The sequence below is a fragment of the Dipodomys merriami genome, unplaced genomic scaffold, assembly GCF_024711535.1.
Source record: "Dipodomys merriami isolate MVZ:Mamm:240054 unplaced genomic scaffold, mDipMer1.0.p SCAF_35, whole genome shotgun sequence".
NCBI classification, from domain to species: Eukaryota; Metazoa; Chordata; class Mammalia; order Rodentia; family Heteromyidae; genus Dipodomys; species Dipodomys merriami.
The window spans coordinates 4,955,724-4,976,193 of record NW_027205048.1 but is presented as its reverse complement, the minus strand read 5'-3'; the positions used below and the strand labels follow the sequence as shown (position 1 = coordinate 4,976,193).

Sequence of the window (20,470 nt, the reverse complement as noted above, 5' to 3'; positions counted from 1 at the left end):
GCATTCTATTTTTTTAAAAAATGATTTATATCAATAGGATTTGAGCAACTAATGAGCTCAAAGTTCAGAGAAAACTTTTAGAATAACAGAGCAGGGTTTTGCCCTAATGTAGCAACATGGCTATAATTTAAATGCTAGCCTTTGCTGCCACTTGATATAATAAAGGAATGTTACTATGTTTATCTTCTTTTTCATTAAAGTAAAATATTTTAAGCTGTAAGGCATTTAACCATTTTAATATGATAATTGTTCGTACTCATGGGGCTACAGTGTCTCACTTCAACATATGTAATAAATGTGCAAGTATCCAATCAGGATTAATCCATCAATTCGAACAATGATTATTTCCTTGTCTTAGAAATATTCAAAAATGCTCCGGGTGCCCGTGGCTCATGCCTGTAATCCTAGCTACTCAGGAGGCTGAGATCTGAAGATCATGGTTCAAAGCCAGCCCGGGCAGTAAGTCCATGAAACTCTTATCTCCAATAAACCACCAGAGAAGACCAGAAGTGGCACCAGAAGTGGTAGAGCACTAGCCTTGAGCTGAAGAGCTGAGTGAAAGCGCTCAGGCCCAGAGTTCAAGCCCCATGACCAAAACAAAACAAAACAAAGAAATACTCAAAAATGCTCTCTTCTAGTGATTGAGGAATGTATAATAAGTTATCATTGTGTGGTCGTGCATTCCTATATAATCCAAGCTATTTGGGAGGTAGGGATAGGAGGATCACAGTTTTGAGACCAGCCCAGGCAAAAGCTCAAGACCTTATCTGGAAAACAAACACAACAACAACAAAATCTAAAAAGAAAAAAAATCTGTTGACATTACTCCAGTACTAGACGCCTTGAGTTTAATTTTACAGTGCCCTGGACCACAAGAATGCAATGTTCCTATATAATTGTACCCATTCTCCAAACTTTCTTTACTTACCAACTTGCCTAGCCAACAGCCATTATTCTACTCTAATTCTCCTGGGCCAACTTTTTTGCCTTTTACCTATGTGTGAGGGCATGTGGTATTTGTCTTTCTTTGCTTGGCTTATTTTGGTTAACATAATGAAATCTAAGTTTTAGAGAGCAAGCAGATAAGTATAATTCTCTTTCCATTTAGACTCTATTTTTCCTAAATCTTCATTAGGGTGACTGTGGTTTTAGACCCACCTTCTTCAGATCTGCAACGTTAAAATGGAAAGAAAGCCTCATGAGCCGGAAAAGACCATTTGTTGGAAGATGCTGTTATTCCTGCACTCCTCAGAGCTGGGTAAGAATATTCCTGTTTGGTGGCCTTTAAGAAACAGCAAAATATGTGACATAGGTTTCTAGCTTTGTGTGCATTTTTGTGGTTTGGTGTTAGTGGACGTGGTTTGTTCTTAGAACTGAGACCCACATTTATACACCAACTATTCCAAGTAGAGATGTTGACTTGATTTTTCTTTCCTCCCCTCTCCCCCCATATTGGTTTCATCATAAATGTAGGCAACATCTTGGTTCCTTTGTGGCTTTAGTATGATTTTATGGAGAGAGTAGATCTTACCTAGAGTTAACTCTTCCAGAGAGCTAGAAGGAACCTTCACGTACCTTCCAGACTTTGGCTTTTAGCCTTAATGTTAGCATCCTGGCAAGATGAGAGATGCTGGGAGACAGAGTTCAAGCTGTGGCTTTTCTGTTGGCTTTGGCTGTGTTTCTCTTGCTCAGGAATGTCTTCTGACTGTGATAGTAAAAAATGGTCACTAAGATGTTAGGGTGAAGATTTAAGAAAGAATATGTTTATATTTGTTGCTTGTGTTTTGGTGGAAGGGAGCTAGTGACTGCAGTACTTGGGAAGAGCTGAGGTGGGTGAGCAGTGTACTTCTGATGGCAGGTGGTGAGGGATAATTTGGCACAAGGTGTAGAATGTTGTTTGTCACTGTTCAGGCATTATAGTTACCTTTTAAAAGGTTATATTTGGTTGTTAAGCTCACTCTGGGATGGGCCAGTTATTATGAGGCAGGAATTCTGCCATTTAAGTGCCTGTTACTAATATGTGTTCATTCTAATCTATATGAATAGTTCACTACTGGGGGTTGGCCTAATAGGAAATAGAATTCCAAGTTTCATGTAAAGTGATTTCCTAACATCAGAGAGATTTTTGTAAGTCTCAAGCAGTTTGTGCTCAATGTTTAGGTCTGATCAAGAATTTATTAGAAGTATTTGTTTTAAACTAAAGGGCCATGCTGCAAGAATGTGGTAATACTGAAAGATCATGGAAATTTCTGGTCCAGGAGTAAAGCCAGTTCCTTTTCAGAGGAGAGGGGAAATAAAGATTTAAATAGAAGGTCAGACCTTTTTAGATCTGGCATTTCATCTAATTCTAATTTTAAATGAGTATTCAAAACAGTATAGTAACCACAGTGTTACAACGTGTTCTGAAATCAGAAAGCAATATAAAGAATTATTTGGGGCTAGTGAGGGTTGAGTGGCTAGAGATAGTACAACAGATCATTCATTTTTGCATCAGTATGGTAATTGATCAAGCTGAACTTGATCTCCTTCCATGGCATGTTCATTTAAAATAACTTGTGTGGAATGGAAATACTGTACTGTTTTTGACATTTGCTATAATTACTCTGAAATCCTGCTTGTAAAGAAATCTCTAAAGGAATTTCTTCTCTAAAGAAATTTTACTTAAGTATTTTTTAACATCTTTTTTTTTTTTTTTTTTTTTTGGTCATGGGGCTTGAACTCTGATCTTGGGCTCTGTTTCTGAGCTCTTCAGCTCAAGGCCAGTACTTTACCACTTGAGCCACAGTGCCACTTCTGTTTTTTCTGGTGATAAATTGGAGATAGGAGTCTCATAGACTTCCTGCTTGGGCTGGCTTTGAACTACTATCCTCAGGTCTCAGCCTCCTGAGTAGCTAGGATTACAGGCGTGAGCCACTGGTACCTGGCTTTTACATCTTTTTTGAGGGTACAGTATGTCTTTTTAAATTAGCATTTACTTGTGAGTCATATACCTTTTCTAACTTCCTCTTTCCAACTGAATTGTCTCTAGATTATCTTTGAAGATCATCTATAGAGATAATAACCTATGCATGTACATTTTTTTCATTATGTGAACAGTCATACAGGGGAATAGGTAGACCACATTCTTTGGGAGCAAGATCTTAGACTGAATTGAGGAAAATTGTGTTTTTCTCAATTGAAGAGTTTTTTGGATCTTTTCAGATCTAACAAGTTTATATTTGAAATCTTCTGAACTTCTAACCAGCCTTAATGGGGACCATGATCTTACTGTGTTATATCAGGAGATTTAGTGATCTAATCATAACCATGAGGTACTTTGCATAGTACTTGTGACTTGTGACAGATCTGTGACTGTCCTTGTGAATGATTTAAGCTAATTCTAGTTCTTTGGGGGTAAAGGTAAAGAGTGAGACAGAAAGGGAAGAGGCCAAAACCCTTTGGCTGTCTGACATTAAAAACTGCTGTTGTGGCTGGGAAGGTGGCTTAGTGGTAAAGTGCTCGCCTATCGTGCGTGAAGCCCTGGATTCAATACCTCAGTCCACATAAACAGAAAAAGCCAGAAATGGTGCTGTGGCTCGAGTGGTAGAGTGCTAGCCTTGAGCAAAAGAAGCTCAGGGACAGGCCCTGAGTTCAAGCCTCAGGACTGGCAAAAATTAAAAAAAGCAAAACCAAGCAAACTAATTTTGACAAATATAACCCCTGCTTATCTGGATGCCCTGATCTAAAGACTGGCCTCTGAAACCCAATGAAGAGGCGGGGTGAGACCAAGGGTGATGTAGCGGACAGGGCTTTGCTTACCTGAGATACTGGGAATGTTTTCCCACCTTCATTACTACCTTGTACGGACAGTCTTATATCACCACGTGATATGGAAATGAATGTTAATATTAATGAGTATTAATAAAGTACTTTGAGCTATTTGGATGATTTACTGTACGCTAACCTGCATATTAGGACAGTATGCATCTGATACGGAGGGTAGGGTGGGCATGCCCTGTGTTCACTTCAGTATGTGTTTATGAGGATGTGTGTATGTTTTAACATGTTATGTTTTGATTTTATATCTGCATATATGTGTATTAAAAAGCAATTAACTGTGAGTTTTTTTAAATGTAGAGATATACTATGAAAAAATTGACTTTGTGACCTTTGAAATAGTCAGAGGACTTTTGAATAAACCTGTTTTTCTTTATCATGGTAGATTTTCAAAGCAATGTCCAATTTTATGTTTGGATATTAAAAGTCATCTAGAAATAGGAATGGGAATTCTTTACCAGCAATCCACTTGTCTATTCACTTATTTTGTTTTGTTTTGTTTTACACAGGAAAAATTTTTTAACCCTAGCATTCCATCTTTGGGTTTGCGGAATGTTATTTATATCAACGAAACTCATACCAGGTAAAAAGAAACTTTTTATACTTCTACTAAATCACAAAATAAAAATTCTGTAATGTCAATGAGCATACTTTAAGATAAGTCTAGTTTTGAGAATAAATAGAATATGAGCTTCTACCTAGAAGTCTTATGTAAAAATTAGAAGCAGGATAGACACCAAAAAGATCTAACACTATTAGCCTGTGCTGTACCAACAAATATCCCCGGGGCATGTCATTGTACTTGGAGTGTACTTAACTTATTCATAACGCCAACTTTTGCTAAACCTTGGTAAATATTTAAGGAGAGATGTAGTTTTGAATGTTTTATGATCTATTTTGACTGTTTCATACTCCATAGAAAGTGTACATGATTAAAATTTTTGCCTGACCTATAGAATATTAAAAAATGTTTTCCTCTACTGAGCAAATGTTCTTTAGCTTATGTAGCTAAGATTTTTCAGAATTTTTATTTCTAAATTCCAGACATATGGAGATGGATTGGTAGGTGTCAGAGAGGGAGAGAGAGAGAGAAGGGCCTTTGTTTTATAGAATCTAAGTGAGAGGATAAAGAATTAGAAGGCTGTGTGTTTTAGGCAAGAGAAGCAGGAATCAGAACTTCTACCAGGCCTTGGAATTGTGCGAAAAGATGCCTGAAGTAGGGAGTGGTAGGCTCAGGTGATGAGAATGCAAATTGGCCTAACAAGTCAAGTATGGACATTTGAAGCCTTTCTGATATTACTAGAGGAAGAGATTTGAAGCCTTTCTGATATTACTAGAGGAAGAGATTCTAAATGAGGATGTACACACACACACACACACACACACACACACACACACACACACACACACACACACACACACACACACACACACACACACACACACACACACACACACACACACACACACACACACACACACACACACACACACACACACACACACACTAAAAGTTTAATTCAAGGGAAAGGGATGTAGAAGCCTTTCTGATATTACTAGAGGAAGAGATTCTAAATGAGGATGTACACACACACACACACACACACACACACACACACACACACACACACACACACACGGACTAAAAGTTTAATTCAAGGGATATAAAGGATGTATTTTTTTCCTATCCTCAGGCTGCTCTTTTCTCCTCCTATTCTTCATCTACCTTCTCCTTGTGCTCTTCCTCCTCCTTCCTCACCTCCCCCTCTTCTCCTCCTCCATCTCCTTCTTTTCCTTCTCCTCCTCCTCCTCCTCCTCCTTCTTCTTCTTTCTTCCTTTTCCTCTCCCTCCTTCTCCTCTCCTTTCTCCTCCTTCTCTTCTTCTTCTCACTTCTCCTTCACCCTCTTCTCTCCTCCTCCCTTCATCCTCCACCTATTTCTCTTCCTCCTCCACCTCTTGTCTCTCTCTGTCTTTCTGTCTCTGTCTCTCTGGAATTTAAAGGAGAGACTTGGGCCATTGAAGTATTTTTCTTGGTTGATATGGTTGATAACCTAAATAAAGGGATACAGTACTATTTGGCTTATTTAAATAAATATTTTACATATGAAACCAAAACTTTTGCTGTTGTCCCCAAGCAGAGTAGTTAAGAAAAATAGCATTGGTTGTATTGTTCAGTGCAGGAAGCTGCTCCACAGTTATTCGGCTTATGAGTCATATGAAACAAGGTCTAAATATCTTTACAAACAAACATACCCTTACCACTTCCATGCCAACACACTTTCTCTCACATACTGTTATAAGTGCTCTACACTTTCATGCACTTACTCATTCTTCCACACTTTGACACACACAGTGTTTGCAGTCACACACATGCAGTGCTTTCAATCACACACACACACACACACACACACACACACACATACACACAGTGTTTACATTGACACACACACTGCTTTCAGTCATATGCACAGTGCTTTTGGTCGGTTTCAAGGGAATTTCATACAGAGCTGGACTTTGTATCTTAACCACTGATTCCTTCCACTGAAGGAAGACTTTAGAAAGAATGCTGCATATTTAGCTAACTTTTCAGAAGATTGAGACAAAAGAAAGGAGGAAGGGAAAAAAATAAGAGTAGAGGTAAGGAATGGTGATTCTCACCAAATTATATCCCCAGTGTAAGTTTTCCAGGTCCTTTTAGAGAGACTTTGTTTCTGCTTGAAATGTCCCTCTGTCTGTATCACTGCAGAGAGAGTGACTGTGCAGGATTACATAATCATTGCAAAGAGTGGCAAATCATTATGTAATGCAGACTTGTAGCATTTTTATTCTGAAATGTAGCTACCCAGACCCCCATCTAACTAGCAAATAGCCACAGTCACTGTGAGGAATATTTCTTGTCCCTCAGTTATATAGAATGTTTGTTGGAAAACAAACTGGGTTATTGAACTCAGTTCAAGTATTTAGGTCATTTCATAGGCTGGTTATTGCTTGATTTCTTTTGTCTGATCAGCCTTTGTTGATTCAATTTGGAATCAGTGATTATCTTAGAAGAAATATGTAGTAATAATAATAAAAAGCAGTCATATATCATTTATGTTAGGGGAAAAGTACCAAATCTTTCTATAAGCCATATATATATGTATATACACATACCACATACATATATACATATATGTGTGTTTAGGCTATTTCACATTTGACATATTTGCCTAATTAGTGGTATTAAGTGTCAAGATTTTTTTCTTTTTCTTTTTGTCAGTCATGGCGCTTACTAAGGGCCTGGCCTCTGTCCCTGAGCTTTATTTGCTTAAGGATAGCACTCTAGCATTTTGAGCCATGGCTCCACTCTAGTTTTCTGGTGATTAGTTGGAGATCAGAGTCTTTCCTGCCTGGTCTGGCTTCAAATTGTGATCTTCAGATCTCAGCCCACTCAGCTAGGATTATAGGCATGAGCCACCAATGCCTAGCTTTAACAGATTTTTACTTTTTTAAAAATTAGGGTTATTATTCAACAAAGTAAGATTATTCAAGTATTAATGCATAAATTATGAGTTTTAATTTTACTTGAGAGTGCATGAAAGACATTGCACATTGAATTGCTGCATAGCATCTTATAGTACCAAAGCGAATTTGCTAGAGGAGAGCCTAAGTCTCAAATGGTTGACCTCCAAGGGTTGTTCTTGTTGTGATAGTCTAGGTGTTCCTCAAGGGACACCTAGGGCTTTGTTGCTAATTCATTTATATTTACATTCTAGGCACCGCGGCTGGCTTGCCAGACGTCTTTCATACATCCTGTTCATTCAAGAGCGGGATGTCCATAAGGGCATGTTTGCCACCAATATCACAGAAAATGTCCTAAACAGCAGCAGGTGAGGATAGGGACACTGTCGGCAAGGTGCGGAGGGGCGGGGATGCGTGGAATCTTTGGTCTCCTGAAGTGTTTGCACTTCCGAACATGAAATGTTCAGCTGCAAAGGATGGGCATGGGTGTGGGGCGAGGTTGTGGCAGGAGGTAAACAGAACCCTGCAAGAAAAGCCGTCCTGTTTTATGGATTCTGGTCTGGATGGATTTTCAGTAGGTGAAAAGCGAATCATGAGCTAGAGTTCAGAGATCCACATGCTTCCAGGGTTCTGTAGTAGTAAGGTTTCTGTTTTGTAGCTATTGATGACATCACATTTTCAGTTTTATAGTCCAAAAGGAATTGAGTTTGTTGGTGTCAAATAGTTATTTAGTACCTAGGGGTAAATTCATGCTGTGGAAATCATTGTTAGAAATCTAAAAGAGTAGAGGTTGTCTTTATTCTTAGAGGCATTTGCTTGTCAACATCGGATGTTGACCTAGCCCATGTGTAGGAAGGAAAAAGGGTAGAGGGGCAGGGGATACTTTCTCTCTGCCCTCCAAAGTTTCAACAAACTGACGCCTAAGAGAGTAGCAGAAGTAATAGGCTTGTGAATTTATTGACATACCCCAGGCATCACAAGAGTGATCATTATCCAGTAACTCCAATGAGACTTCTCTATGGAAGAGAGGGAAGTGAAGGGACATAGGTAATTTTGAAGTTTAGTCAGTGGTTTTCAGGAGATGATGAGTGAGTCAGGAGAAGAGACAGTAGCTGAGGGACAAAGGTCTTCTGTGCTCTGGGAGGCAGGGCAAAGGCAGAGCTCTGTGAACAGTGTCCCAGTGAGACTCCCATCTCTCGGGCAGTGTGTGGGAGCTGCCCCCAGAAGAGAAGTGAAGCCTGTCTGGATGTGGTGAAGACTTTCATTCTCCTCTCTTCCCAGGCACTCAACCTACTGAATGAGGTTCTCTGGGAGAGTTAAGACAATCACATTTCTTTTGGAAGAAGTTTCCCCAGGCAGATAAGGGAATTCCAGAGAGCCACTCCCTGTGCTTTGGGTTCAGAGATACAACAGAATGTTCAGAAGTCCTTGGTTCTCAGGCAGCTCCCAAGGCCTTCCAGTTACTTTTAATTTGAAGGCACACAGTATGCTAACCCCCCTATTTTTGTGGTATGGTTTTCTGAGCCCTAGTAGGGGCTCAGAGTACATCATCCGGAGCATGGGAGTGTGGATGAAGGTTATTCTGTTCTGTCTTTTTGATATGGACTATTTTAGTGGTATTGCTCAATTTAGAGAGCAGAAGACAGGTGGATTGAGACCTGGTTGTTTTTAACCATTGCGGGGTTGTAAATAAAGCTTCAAAAGTGCTGGCTCTAGTCTTTATTGAATAAGCAAGCGAAGAGTTGATAATAGAGATGATTTCATTCAATCTTCTGAAAATGTTCCTACCAGGTGGACTAAATGCTATTCAAGGAATAGCCTGGGTACCTCCTTGTCCTTGGAGCTGTTCCTTTAATATTAATGAATTGTGGAGAGTTTCTGAACTCAGTAGCAATGGTAGATGAAAGTAATTATTTGAAACTCTTGTGTTCTCTGTTTGCTAACCTTCAGTATGTTTGGGAAGTCATTAGTGTGTCCATCTTCTGGGTGTAGCATCTTCTTGCTAATATTTTAGTAGTTCATATTTGTTAATAAACTTCCTTTTAGAAATGGTGCATCAGTGTTTTCTGTTGTTTTTTGTCTCATTTGAAATTCAGCACTAAGGAAAAGCAGTATCTTAACTGTTACTATAACTACTTATTTATTTATTTATTTTGTCAGTCATGGGTTGAACTCTGGGCCTGGGTGCTGTCCCTCACCTCTTCAGCTCAAGGCTAGCACTCTACCACTTGAGCCACAGTGCCACTTCTGATTTTCTGGTGGTTTGTTGGAGATAAGAGTTTCTCCAGCTTTCCTGCCCGGGCTGGCTTTGAATCTCGATCCTCAGATCTCAGCCTCCTGAGTAGCTAGCATTACAAGTGTGAGCCACTGCCACCCGGCTCTACCACTACTTCTATACAGAGTCCTGGTGTCATGTTATGTCCTCAGCGAAAAATATGTCCTGAAGGAAAACATTACAATTTGTTTATTTATAAGATTGCTGTAGGGGATTCTTGGTTTGCACAGTATTCATGGACTTTGGGATTTTAAATTGGCAAATCGTCACCGTGTATAGAAAAGCATGACACATTCTGTATGATCCTAGTGATCTAAAATGAATTTTTATGTGAACATGTAGGACCTAGAAAGAATTCCAGCTAGAAAGAATTGCAGTCTTGGATAACTTACTCTTTGTTTCTAGTGTGTGTGTTTCCTGTAATGCACATATTAATTTTTAAAGATTGTTTTTAAAACTACAAAACAAAACTAAAAACCCTTTATATATGTTTCAGCTGTCCCATTATTTTGAGTAGTAACTGGGATGTTAGATGTGGCTTATGAACATTTAACCTCATGTTTTCTTTACTAAGTCAAGTGAAAGAGTTAAACTGCATTAGATTTTTCCCTTTAACTCATTTCTTATTGCTGTTTTGATTTTGAACTATGCTTTTTTAAAATTAGTGGTTCAATTTAGGAAAAAAATCTTGAAATATTTAATTCCCCACTTTGATATTTCCCAGAGATTTTTGCATGTGGTTCTTCTAATAGGGGGACAGTATAAGTAAATATTAAGTTAGGATTTCAAAAGACAAATCACACATCACTTTGACAGTGGGTTTTTTCATGCCTCTGAATAGTTTGCCTAAAAGGATAACTTTTCTTTTTCTGTTTTCTTAGAGTCACATTTTTATTCCTCATAGCTCTCTGTCAGCCACTGTGTCTGAATTTAAGTCTGCTTTTAAGATTGCTGGGGGTGATTAAATGTACCCATTATCTTGCCCATGTAATTGTAACCCCTCTGTACAGTATTTTCACAATAAAAAAATAAAAATTAAAAAAAAAGATTGCTGGGGGATTTATTGATTTAGGATTATGAAGCCTGGCATATTATTAATAGAGAGCCAGGGAAAGTACTTCTAAGTTGAGCTTTTTTCTTCTTCTGTTATGGCTTATTAAAGAGAACATACATTGTGAACATTTTGTTGTGTGATTTCTAGCTGGGGAATATAGCATAGAACTAGTTACATTGTATGTCTTTCCATGTTCAATTCAGAGTACAAGAGGCAATTGCTGAAGTGGCTGCTGAGTTGAATTCGGATGGTTCTGCCCAGCAGCAGTCCAAAGCCCTCCAGAAAGTGAAGAAGAAAGCCAAGAAGATCCTTCAAGAAATGGTCGCCACTGTGTCACCAGGGATGATCAGGTATGAAAAGACAAAGCAGAAGCTTGCAACCAAACAGGGATAGACTTTGCATTTCCCTCCCTAGTTTTGTGCTCATGGAAGAAGATACTGCCTTGCATTTCTGTGTTCAGTTCAATTCCTTTAAAAAAAATTTTTTTTATGGCTAGGTGATATACAAAGGGGTTACAGTTACGTAAGTCAGGTGAAGAGCACATTTCTTTTTGGACATTGTCACCCCTTCCTTTGCTTTCTCTCAGTTTTTCCCTCCCATCCCACCCACAAGTTATATAGTTCATTTTCAATAGTGTCTAGTGAGGAACACTGCTACTTTTGTTCACCTTTTAGATGTGTACTCAATCTCTGTGAGAAGTAACACCGTGTAGGCTTCAAGCTGCCTTAAACTGTGCTGATGTGTCATAAGGGAGTGGTTTGTGTGTATTACAGGGATCATTCTGCTCACTGAATATTAGCTTGGTCATTTGTCTTTGAAGTACAAAGCGTTATTGGGGTGAAATTGGATCTTAGTCTATAATAAGTGGGTACTTCTATAAGGAATAGGTCTTTAAAGTTAGTCCACTAATTCTTCAGTTCAGATACACAGATGTCCATGCACACACATGAGGTCATTTTCAAGTACTCTTAGGTTGTTGGCTCGGAAACTGAAGGAAACAAAGTCACCCCTATACAGATGGATACTTATATGTGTATAGATCTAATTTTTACAAAATATTTCTTTCAGATTGACGGGGTGGGTGCTGCTAAAACTATTCAACAGCTTCTTCTGGAACATTCAGATTCACAAGGGTCAACTTGAGATGGTTAAAGCTGCAACCGAGGCAAGCATTTCTGTGAACCTGCTGTTTCTTTGCCCATGTGTATGGACCAATTGTAGAGAGTTTATGGAGTTCTTTTAGAAATGCTCCCCGTGTGTCGTTTTCTGTTTCAATCCACTTGGAAGACTTCCCCTTATTGTGATACTGCAGTGGCCAGCAACACTCCAATCCTTGCCAGTTGGGGGAGAGATGGGGCCAAGGCAGCCTGAGGATAATGCTCAGAATCACTTTTATAAGCTATTGGGAACCAGATGGCACAAATTTCTATTTTATGCACAAGAAACAGAGATATAGGCAGATTAAGAAGCTGTTCTAAATCACAGATATTAAGTAGTTTACCCAGGCCTGGTTCAAAAAGCCTGTGCTTTGTGGGCACTAGTGGCCTACATCTATATTCCTAGCTATTCAGGAGGCTGAGCTCTGAGGATCTCAATTTGAAAGCAGCCTGGGGAAAATAAATCTAAAAAAACTTGTATCTTAACCAGCAAAAAGCTGCAACTAGAGGTATGGATCCAAGTGGTAGAGTGCCAACATTGAGCATGAGTGAGCGCATGAGGTCTTGAATTTAAGCCCCAGTACCAGCACAAAAAGAAGAAAAAAATATTCTATGTTCTTTGTTTCCCCCTCATGATTAGGGTTACCTCTTAGAAGATGTCTGCAGTCAACTTGAACCCTTGATTACTTTTCTTCTTCCCCCAATTGATTTTTGTTGTTATAGTTGCTCTTATATTTAGCTGCATAAGTATTCAATGTAAAGAAGAATTATTATCGTAAAATGTTTTCAAAGAGTGAGTTACTGATTAGTGATCCTAAACAAAGCATGGTTGGAAAGAGGGCTAGGACTTAATGTTTGAATTTGAAATTTGACATTTTTCTTTCTATTAGACAAGTCTGCCGCTTCTGTTCCTGCCTGTGCACCGGTCCCATATTGACTACCTGCTGCTCACCTTCATTCTCTTCTGCCACAACATCAAAGCGCCCTACATCGCTTCGGGCAATAACCTAAACATTCCCATCTTCAGGTAAGATTGGCTCAGTTGGACAGTTGATTGAAAATTTAAAGCTATTCTGACTTTTGTTGTTGCTATTGTTATGTATTTTTTTAATTTTAATTTTATTGTCAAGGTGATGTACAGAGTTGTTACAGTTATATACGTAAGGTAGTAAGTACATTTCTTGTCTAAGTTGTTACTCTCCCTCATTTTCCTCCCACTTTCCCTCCCTCCAACACGCCCCCACCCAGGTTGTACAGATCATTTCCAACATACTATCTCGTGAGTATTGCTATTTCATAGATTCCCCCTTTGTCCTTTGTCTCACCATTTTTTTGTTCCCTTTCCCTTCTCTTCTCTAACCATAAAGAAGGCCATACTAAAACTACCAGCACAACTATGTTTATTGCGACATTATTCATCATAGCTAAGATATGGAAACAACCCAGATGCCCCTCAGTAGATGAATGGATCAAGAAAATGTAGTATGTATATACAATGGAATTCTATGCTTCCATCAGAAAGAATGATACCGCCCCATTTGTAAGGAACTGGAAGGACTTGGAAAAAATCATATTAAGTGAAGTAAGCCAGAGCCAAAGAAACATAGGTTTCATAGTTTCCCTTATTTGCAATAATTAGTATATGTCTAGGATAATCTTAGCAGATGAGCAGAATAGCTAATAGCTATGTACATGTGACCATATAAGATGATGGTAAGTGAAATGAATTCCCAATACATGGACACAAAAGGTTTTTCTTTGTTGTTGTTATTTTTAATGTACTATATAATTTCTTTTTTCTTCTGTGTTTTTCCCCCTGTGCTTTATCTCCTTTTGTCACTGTATTTGTTATATGTTTTGATACATGTTATTGTAAACAGTGTTATAAAAGTAGTGATTGTGGAGTGTGTAAAACTGGAATAGTCCAAAAAGAAAACCATTATCTATCTCCAGTGTTTATGTATTTCCTGTGGGATACTTAGTGAACTAACCATACTCAAGTGTGATGAGTAATATTTAGAAGTGGGTAAAAGGTCACATAGTGATTAGTGTATCAGGCTTGGAAGTAGGGCCTGAGTGTTGTTTGGGTAGTGATGGGTAGCCATTACTTTATAGGAACAATATTCGCTTTCGGTAAGATTAACCTATCACTTTAAACTCATTCTTTGTTAGAGCTAGAAATGTGGGAAGTACAATGTAACATGAATGGTGTGTGTTAGAGTTTTCAGGAGAAAGCAGTGCATTCTGTGGAAAATGAAGCCATGGGGTGTGATGGGATTGGGAGGTGATAGACAGATAGGTGGGAGAGATCAGAGGCTGGTAGCTGCACCTGTAGTAAGAGATGGGTTAAAAGAAGTTCTCAGCCAAGAGTATGGTGTCTGTCCTTTACTTGAAAAATGGCAGGTGCTGTGCTTTGAAAGGTGACATTAGATTAGAAGTTCAATGGATTCTGGTTTATTTTATTTTATTTTTGCTGGTACTGAGGGTTGAACTTGGGTCCTCACACTGTCACTGGTTTATTTGCTTTGTTTTTTCAGTCAAGAAATGAGTTCTACCACTTGAACCATACTTCCAGTTCCAACTTTTTGTTGATTAGTTGGATACAAGAGTGTTAGGGATTTTTCTACCTGGGCTGGCTTCGAACCATGATCCTCAGATCTCAGCCTCTTGAATAGATAGGATTACAGGTGTGAGCCACTGGTACCCAGCTCAATTCTGATTCTAATAGTTTGGGTAAAAGATAATGAGGGCTTCAATGAGAAGTGCAGTAGTACTCATTGGGAGAAAGGCATAGGAAGATTTGAAAAGTATTTAGTAAGTTGAAAACTATTTAGTACTTTGTGAATGTGTAAGACTTGGTACTAACCCAGATTCAGGTTCAGCAGAGTATTAGGAGAGACACAGGTGTTTTCTATTCGCTAAACAGGGTCAACAGTGTGTCTGATCACCACTTGGTAGCCGGTGAGGACTGGGTTGAGGTGGTTTGAGAAAAAAGTAGCTGTAAGGTCAGCTCTGTGAGTAGAAGGTGAAGCAGAGGAGACTCATTTGGATGGAAACAGGAAGGGAAGTGGCCTAGCGGGTGAGAGCAGTACAGAGTGGCAGTCTGGGCTTCAGCATCCCCAGCCCAGGAGCAGGTTCCCAGCCCATTGGCTCAGTGTTGGACTTCGATAGCTAACCAGCCCCATGTGATCAGCAGAGGCATAGCCGTCTATTCATGCAGTCATTGATACTTATCCAGATTCCAGGTGCACTTTGGATGAGAGTGAGCACATGTATTTTTCTCTGTCAAGTAGCTTACCATGGGGCATGCTGACAAATAAACATTTAGCTTCAATATACTGTGATTGGACCCTACAGTGCAGGCCTGGTTTCTGGGTAGTAGAATAGCTGTTTTTACTCCCGGGCGCATCCTGTCCTGAGGTCAAGGAATCTGAAATGTGAAGGGCATCATAAAGTTGCTGGTGGACAGTCCCACAGGAGGAAGACTGTTCCCATGGGGTCACAGAGAAGGCTGGCCTCTTCTTGTCATTAGAGCAACCACATTCCCATTTTACTCATACTTTCTCACAGTTCAGCCCTTTCATGAACTTTGAGTCAGTTACTACTTAGCCTTCCTTCTTTAGACATAGATAATTGTCATAAATCACCAGCCTATTTCTCTGCAGCCTTGTTTTGTCACACTCCTACCCACATAGTCATAAACTGCTTCTGGGGTACATGATTATGAATGTGTGTATGTGTGCATGCATGCGTGTGTATGCATGCTGGTCTTGGGGCTTGAACTCAGGGCCTCGCACTCTTGCTTAGCTTTTCACTGAAGGCTGGCACTGTAGCACTTGATCCATAGCTCTACTTCCTGCTTTTTAACTGGTTAATTGGAGATACAAGTCTCATAGACTTTCTTGCCTAGGCTGGCTTTGAACTGTAATCCTCAGATCTTAGCCTCCTGAGTAGCTAGGATTATAGGCATGAGCCACCAAGCCCCCAGCTCATTATGAACTTACATTGCAGGATGAATTCAAAGTGATACTCAGTCTTTATGTAGACTATGGAGGATACCAAAAATACAGTAATATAGCTGGCTGTCGGTGGCTTATGCCTGTAATCCTAGTTACTCAGGAGGCTGAGATCTGAGATTCATGGTTCAAAGCCATCCCAGGCAGGAAAAGTCTGTGAGACTCTTATCTCCAATAAACCACCAGAAATCTGGAAGTGGCGCTGTGGCTCAAGTAGTAGAGTTGCTAGACTTGAGCTAAAGAGCTGAGGGACAGTGCCCAGGCTCACACAAACACACACACACACACACACACACACACACACAAATATTCAAAATATTATTTAAAATATTATTTCTCTATAGCAATATACATAAAAATATTTATTTCTATATCTATTTGAAAAGAATTATTCCATTTGAGAGAATAGGAAGATGCTGTGAGTTTGGAAAACCTGGCTTAGAAAATTGCAACTTCTTATCACAGTTGATCAATGCTATTAAAATAGACATGGTTTGTGATCAGGATTTTTAGATTCCTGTGTACATGAAGATTATTTTCACCCAGTTTCAAGTTAGTGAATTCTCCTTGGCTTCTTTAAGTAATAATTATTTGAGAATATTTTCCCCAAGGAACTTTTCTTCATTCTGTAAATTTGTTACAGACAAATTTGAAAGTTTCAGTGTGTCTGGAAATGGGACAATGTCCATATCTTGAGATTGTGGACAGCATTTTAATAATCATCCTTGCACAATTTGTGCCCTGTTCTCTTCTGGGTAGCACACCAGGGCTAATCCTCTGGCTTGGCACTGCTGTACTAGAACTTTAGTATACATACTGATTTCCTACAGGCTCCAGATTGATGGAATGTAAACGGGTGAGACGTGTCAATAACGTGAAAATAAATGTCTGCGTTTTCCCTGTCAGCTCTCAGGCAACACAGATCGTTTTTATACAAATGGCAACTGTTGTGAAGTAACTTGGAATTTGTCTTTTTTTTCCTTATAAATAATAAGTGCATTTTTGAATTTATAGTACCTTGATCCATAAGCTTGGGGGCTTTTTCATACGACGGAGGCTAGATGAAACACCAGATGGACGGAAAGATATTCTCTATAGAGCTTTGCTTCATGGGGTGTGTATGATTTCTAATTATTCTTAAAGCCATTACGTTAGCTAGCAAGTGGAAGGACAAAGATTTGATTGGGTTGAAGTGTTTATAAAACTGTTCTCAGAATCTTTTGAATGATGATGGCTTAGGTGTAAGTATGAACTTTTTTTTTTGAATTTTCCAAAATACAGTGTTGTTAAAGCTTCTTTAATGCTATTTGTGCAGGTGAAGTATTTTGTCGTTAGTGAAGTTATAGTTTCTATTTTTTTCTGAGTTTTGCCTGAAAATTTTTTCCAACTTCATCTAAGTTGAGTGGCTAAGTTCATGTGTTGCTTTCTCTCATACTCCAGCATATAGTTGAGCTACTCCGGCAGCAACAGTTCTTGGAGATTTTTCTGGAAGGCACACGCTCCCGGAGTGGGAAAACCTCCTGTGCCCGGGCAGGACTGTTGTCAGTGGTGGTAGACACTCTTTCCACCAACACCATCCCCGACATCTTGGTGATACCGGTTGGCATCTCCTACGATCGCATAATTGAAGGTCACTATAATGGTGAACAACTGGTAAGGGAAGTGCCTATGCCAAATTCAGTTTTGTTTTACAGGTTTTCTTTTAGATCTAATGATTAGCATTTGGTTTTGCTTATAGGATTAACTAAGAGTATCTCTTAGTCTTGTCTAACTGGAGAGCAGTTGTGAAACATGGCTGGGGAGACATGGTGGTCGCCTCCCTCTCCGACATCCACTAGGCAGAGACTTCTTGTGTGGTATTTTCCTATGAACAATTATGTATTGGCCTTGGTCATAGGACTGGGAAGTGGAGGCTTCTGGCCCCTCTCCGAAGGGCCGGCTGATTATGTGTGCATTTATTTCAGTTAAGCCTGAAGAACCGGCAGGCTCATGTGAACAAAAGAACAACAAATTAATTTGAGGGGTGGCAGTATTTATTTTCAGTTAATTTTTTTGGGGGGAGGATAATGGTAGTAGTGGGATTTAAACTCAGGGCCTTGCACTTGTTATACAGTGTAGACATGTATCTTACTACTTGAGCAATATCTCCAGCTCACTGGTAAACTGTTTTTTCCAGTCCCAGAGTTTGAACTCTGGGCTCACATTTAGCTTGCACCTTGAATCACACATCTAGTCCAGTTCTTTGCTGACTATTTCAGAAATGAAATCACTTGGACTTTTCTTTTGGGGCTGGCCTCAACACATGAACTTCTGGATCTCAGCCTCCTTAGTAGCTAGGCATGAACCACCATCATCTGGCTGCAATGAACTTTTTACCCCAAAGAATGCATAAGTGATAAATATGCACACTGAGTTATTTACAAGTGCATATATCTATGTAATCAGCATTCAAATGAGGGAAACACGTCAAGATTCCACAAGTTTCCCTTGGGCCCCTCCTGTTATCAGTCCCTTCTGAATAACCAGTTATCTGACTTCTTACAGAATATATTAGTTTTGCTTGTTACTAAGCGTTATATAAATGGGATGAATAGTGCTTGCTCTTTTGGGATCTAGTTCCTTCTGTTCACACAGGTATTTTTGAGATTCTTCTCTGTTGCTGTATGTAATTAGTTAATTCTCAAAGCCACTCAGTATTCCAATACATGAATAAGTCACAGTTGATCCTTGGTACCCTATATATTCATTTTGACATCTACCTAGGGGTAGAAGTGATAGGTCATAGAGTATGTAAGTTGAACTTTCATACATTTTGGTTCTTCTACCTTACCACACCTACCAACAATGTGAGGAATCAAGTTTGGTCCTGAATTAGTGTACTTGTTTCAAACTTGCCGCTTTAAATAAGTGAGGCATTCAAGGACACATGACCACTGTAGGTTTTATACTTTAAGGGATGGACTTGGATTACCAGATGAGTGGCATTCTTCCTATGTGGTCAGTGTGTTCTTGATATGTCCTTGAATATCCTGACTGTGTATGCAAGGGTGTCTTTCACGATTCCCCTTCTATGTACAACAAATACTTGATAAATTCTTTCTGAGCAAATCATCAGCTCTGTGGACACTGTGAGGTTAATAATGACATTTAGTGCTTTGAAGTTAGGTATTTAGGCTTGGTAATCCACAGACTTCAGATAGGTAGCCCCTTGGACTGCTCACAGAATGGTTTTTAGGGTGTTATGGCATTTTGTCCTTCATTACTTTGTAGCTATACTTGTGTGAATTATGGGAACTAAATGGAATAGTAGTAAATATTGACTCTCTAACTCATTACATCTTTTAGCTTCTGTAAACACTAAACATTTTCTCATAGGTATTAGTTAATGGGTAACTTGTTTTCTTCTTTTAATCTTGTGCTCCTATCCTTTGGAAAGCAGAATGGCTGTACCTGGCTTAGTTCTTACTATGTTATTTTTTCACCTCTGGAATTTAGGGCAAACCCAAGAAGAATGAGAGCCTGTGGAGTGTAGCACGAGGTGTTATTAGGATGTTACGGAAAAACTATGGCTATGTCAGAGTGGACTTCGCACAACCATTTTCCTTAAAGGTGAGAGCCTGTTGGTATCAACTATGGTCAAAGCATTGTCTGGAGGCAAAAAAAAAAAAACCCCTGAGGGCTTGTTCCAGCTCTAATCCAATGTTTGCTGACTGTGACATCCCTTTCCTTTCTTGAAAAGCAACACTATGAGAAAAGTGACCTCACCTGAACTTTTTAGTCAAAGTGTGCCTAGTGACACAGAGGTGAGATGACTATCTTTGGGAGATGCCAAGCTATTTACTGCTATTAAAAAAGGAAAAAAAAATCCGCTGGGCATAGATGGCTCACACCTGTAATCCTAGCTTCTCAGGATGCTGAGATCTGAGGATTGCGGTTTGAGGCAACTCTAGACAGAAAAGTTCCTGTGACACTCTTTATTTCCAGTTAACCACTCAAAAACCAGAAGTGGCACTGTGGCTCAGTTCTAGCCTTGAATACAAGGAGGCTCAGGGACAGTTGCCCAGGCTCTGAATTCAAGCCCCACAATTAACAAAAGAAAAAAAAAATCATGAGACTCTTGCATAGTACTTTATGATACATGTTGGTGTCCTGTATTATGTTTTAAAGTTTAATAGGTATTGCATTTAGGGGGAATTTTTAAAAAATACTTAAAACACTCCCCCTAAAATCCAGATAAAATGGATAGGATGATGCTGTATGCTAAAGCAGGATCCAGTATTCTAAAACCCCAAGGGGAATTCCAATCTCATTAAAAGCCTGGGACTGCCAGTTCCCTGAGATCCCGCCATCTTAAATTCCTTTGATTTTCAAATTGAATAAAGGAGAGAGAACAGAGAAAGGTATAGGTAAGAAACTGATGCAGGAGCAGAGGTCCTGACTCTCCTGTTCTACATCTACTTTTACAAGAATATGAGCTAAGAAAAAGGCTTTACACTATAGCAGGAGGTTTAGCTGAAATGGTAGAACCCTTGCCTAACTAGTAGGGCCTGTGTTCAATCCCCTCTCCTACAAATGGAAAAGAAGATTCTACTGCTACATGGATTCTTTCTGGCCTTCTGCGTTTTAACCGTGGAGGAACTGTACCATTTCT

The 20,470-nt window shown here is 39.3% G+C and overlaps 1 protein-coding gene across 5 annotated transcripts in view; it reads left to right on the top strand.

Annotated features, from left to right (window-relative positions):
• Gpam (glycerol-3-phosphate acyltransferase, mitochondrial) overlaps positions 1-20,470 on the top strand; it is a 69,885-nt gene that overhangs the window by 30,223 nt on the left and 19,192 nt on the right. For all 5 annotated transcript variants that reach the window (XM_069987987.1, XM_069987982.1, XM_069987983.1 and 2 more), the window contains 9 exons: positions 1,136-1,258; positions 4,326-4,399; positions 7,572-7,685; positions 10,850-10,996; positions 11,715-11,811; positions 12,694-12,830; positions 16,834-16,933; positions 17,260-17,472; positions 19,315-19,428. In XM_069987987.1, coding sequence (XP_069844088.1) covers positions 1,136-1,258; positions 4,326-4,399; positions 7,572-7,685; positions 10,850-10,996; positions 11,715-11,811; positions 12,694-12,830; positions 16,834-16,933; positions 17,260-17,472; positions 19,315-19,428 — 1,119 coding nt within the window. The remainder of the gene's footprint in view (positions 1-1,135; positions 1,259-4,325; positions 4,400-7,571; positions 7,686-10,849; positions 10,997-11,714; positions 11,812-12,693; positions 12,831-16,833; positions 16,934-17,259; positions 17,473-19,314; positions 19,429-20,470) is intronic.